This window comes from Nicotiana tomentosiformis, chromosome 1 (assembly GCF_000390325.3).
Source record: "Nicotiana tomentosiformis chromosome 1, ASM39032v3, whole genome shotgun sequence".
Taxonomy (NCBI): domain Eukaryota; kingdom Viridiplantae; phylum Streptophyta; class Magnoliopsida; order Solanales; family Solanaceae; genus Nicotiana; species Nicotiana tomentosiformis.
Genome location: NC_090812.1, coordinates 27,465,886 through 27,469,397, shown reverse-complemented (window position 1 = coordinate 27,469,397; position 3,512 = coordinate 27,465,886). Strand labels below are relative to the sequence as shown.

At 36.2% G+C, this 3,512-nt stretch overlaps 1 protein-coding gene across 1 annotated transcript; it reads left to right on the top strand.

Annotated features, from left to right (window-relative positions):
* The first annotated feature begins 940 nt into the window (after nucleotides 1–940).
* LOC104102945 (transcription factor bHLH149) lies at nucleotides 941–2,421 on the top strand. The gene is made up of 2 exons (XM_009610797.4): nucleotides 941–1,138; nucleotides 1,441–2,421. The coding sequence occupies exon 2, from the start codon at nucleotides 1,513–1,515 to the stop codon at nucleotides 2,134–2,136; it is 624 nt and encodes a 207-aa protein (XP_009609092.1). The 5' UTR covers nucleotides 941–1,138; nucleotides 1,441–1,512; the 3' UTR covers nucleotides 2,137–2,421.
* The last annotated feature ends 1,091 nt before the right edge of the window (nucleotides 2,422–3,512 follow it).

The following is a 3,512-nucleotide window of genomic DNA, read 5'->3' as shown; positions in this document are numbered from 1 at the left end:
TAACTCTAAGCAAATAAATTTTGACAAAAAGAAGGTGCGGTAATTGATAAATCACTCTTCCTGCTAGCTGAAGTAGAAACGACGTTACTTATTTAATATCTGAGAAAAAAGAACGGATAAGAAACATGGTTAACCACCATTTAATTAATATTGAGGAATGGTAACATAAAAAAATTATCAATTATGGGTCCCAAGCGACAACTACTATTAACTTAATTCATTCATATAATTTGCTTATTAATGGAGTATGATGCATGTTTCAGTCAATTCACTTTTTCACGACACAGAGACAGATGGATATTGTAGCCATATACGATATATGCATTTATGCATGTGCTGACACAGTAAATTAATATGGAGAATTAAAAACAGTTCAACAAATGGACAGAAGTAAATGACAATAATATTCTTCTCTAATTCAAACAGTAAAACTTATATGTATTTCCTATCTAATAGTATTTCTTCTTTTCTTTTTCCACTATCTAAGAAAATTTCCCTATATTATATAGTTAGAAAATTTTATTTTCAAGAAACAGTCATGTATAATCCTCAATAAAAGAAGAATGGAACATTTTTTCCTTCTTTTTTTAAGACGAAGGCAAGCCTTTGACTCAAAGGTTGAGGCACAAGCCGAGCTACACGCATTCCAAACTTAATATTTTTTGTTTATGTATTTGATATTTCTAATTTATTAAATATGTATAATATTAAATTTAAAACTTTGTCACCGAACAACCCTTAAACTTGAAGACTTTTAATACGAAGGTAGAATAGCTATCTAAGTTTCCACGTGAAGCCTATGCATTCGTAATTTGAAATTCTTATGAAATTTAACATTACAAATTTACAATAAGGAAAAAACATAATATCACAAAGAAAAAGGAAAAAAGAAAAGTAAAGAATAAGGGCGGGAAGAGAGAACCTCGGTGCACGAAAATGAAAGAGAGAGAAATGGGAAAAGGGAAAAGCAATAAACAAAGGACGCGTGGGTTGTCCCCTTCTTCTTTTCCTATACAAAACTCACCCCTTCCCCCTCCCAATTTCCTTCAACTCTCCTCCCCCATTTCTTTCTCTCTCTACGTTTTATTCATTCCTTCCGCCACCTACCGCCGTCGCAGCCGCCGCACTCACTACTCAGGTATTGTTTTGCAACTCAACTTGTGCTCTCTTTTTCTCGTTTTGTTGCTCTGATTTTCATTTTTTTTTGTTAAAACGGAGATTCCTGAGAATTGAATTTGATATAGTTGAGTCACTTTTGTATTCATTCTGTCAAACGAGTATCATGTTACTACTACCTTATGTGTATAGGTGTTTATGTACGGACACAAAAGCGTTGCTTTTGATTCACCTGATTTAGCAAGTTTACACACAGAATCAGTTTCAGAAAAAGCTTTTAACCTGTTTCAGAATCTCATCGCCTCTTTTTTTCTTTTCCTGCAGTTTGAATCTATTAACAGAAGTACAATTCGTGAGAATCATTCCGAATTTTGTATCAGAAAATTGTTCCTTCTGATGGCGTCATCCTCTACCTTCTCGAATCCCGATGCAAACTCCAACCCTTCCCGAGAATCCAAGCGCAAAAAGAGAAGAAAAATTGGAGATAACGGCAAAAGTGAGCCAACCGCTAGCCTTGATCAATCGAGGTGGAGAACTCAAAACGAGCAGCAGATCTACTCTTCTAAACTTCTCCAGGCTTTGCGTCAAGTCCGCCGTAGTGATGATAGTCCGTCACCGGTTATCGCCGGACGCGCCGTCAGGGACACCGCCGACAGAGTCCTCGCCGTCACGGCGAAAGGAAGGAGTCGTTGGAGTAGAGCGATTCTCACTGGCCGGCTCAGCCTCAGACTTAGCCAAATTAATAAGAAGCATAAGAAAGCTAAGGTGAACAGCATCAATATAAAGTCGAAGAAACCGTTGGCGGCGAAGAAGCGATTACCGGCTTTGCAGCGGAAAGTTCGTGTTCTCGGCCGTTTAGTTCCCGGTTGTCAGAAACTCCCGTTTCCAAACCTTCTAGAAGAAACTACCGATTACATAGCAGCTTTAGAGATGCAAATCCGAGCCATGACTGTTCTGACCGGCCTCCTTACCGCCGGTGGAGCCGGATCAGTTGCATCTCACCCCGATCGGCTCGGCTAAGTGGCTCGTTACGATGCCGAGGTGTCTTTTTCTTCTTTTTTTTTAAATTCTTTTTAATTTTTTTCTAAACTTTTTTTTGTTAATAATTGAGAGTTTTTATGTTGGTGTATTTTATTGTATACACGTCCCCTCTTTTTATCCTCTTTTGCTCTCAAAACTTCTACCTCACCTCCACTGTGTTTACCTTTTTTATTTTTATTTTTCTTTGAATTTCTTAGTATTTACTTATTGTTTCTCTTGATGTCTTGCTTATGGATAAAAATTATATATTTATTTGTTAATTAATTTATTCATCAATTATTGATTGATTAAGTATACATGCCAGCTAATATCTTTTGTAATCGAACAAACAATTGTTTGATTCCCTTTCAATTTATTTGTTAATAAATTCATTAACTAATAAATGTTTCCAGAAGTTGAAGGTGAGTAAATAGAAAAGATAAGGTATGCGTAGACTCGCCATATAAGGTAATTATATCGGACGGAAAATTACCTTTTTTTTCTCCTGGAAATGGATGAAGGCCTAGCTACTAGCTAGTGCCGTCTTCTCTCTCTTTCACTAAGCGTAGTACGATTTAATCAATATAATTAGGTAACAATATTTGTTAATTATCGTGTATACAGAACTTAATTAGTGAATATTGTAATGAAATTGATTAAATTGTAGGGATATGATATACGAATAGCAAGAAACGATATTGCTGATTTTAAGTAGTTTGGAATTGAGCGGATTTTTGTTGCTACTGGTATAAACTGATCATTCGTCTAATTTGATCGAACTATATTGAAATGTCAAATTTCAGTTACAGAATTTGACTCATAATAAAAGGACAGGGGATAGGGGCGGCTAAGGCTAACAAAACCCCACAAATGCACATGAGGGAAAGCTGGCAAGTGGAGGAGAAGGAGAATAGGCCAAAAGAAGAGTCTACAAAAGCAAGAGAGAGAGCCACACTTTCATGTGCTCCATTTTCAATCTCCTTTTTACCTATCTTTTGCCCCCCTAGTCCCACCCACTATCTCAGCACCCATGTGATATACGAGTTAAAGCGTTGAAACACCTACTATTGCTAATCCCTATTTCCCAATTCCCCCTACCTTTATTTTCGGTAACGTGAATGCTTTCTCTGTTAACTATTACCATACTAATTTTCACTTGAATCCCTTTGAGTTTGAAATGTGACACTTATGCCTTTGAGGTTTCTAAAAGTGATATCTGCAACCCTTTATGATAAAAATCAAGAGACATTATTGGTGCAATAGTAAATGGTAATCGATCCCTTTAATTTTGAACATCAACACTTACTCATGTCTAAAAAGCAACAAGCATAATTTTATGAAATCTTAACACTACAAAGGAGTGTATCAACCACCTT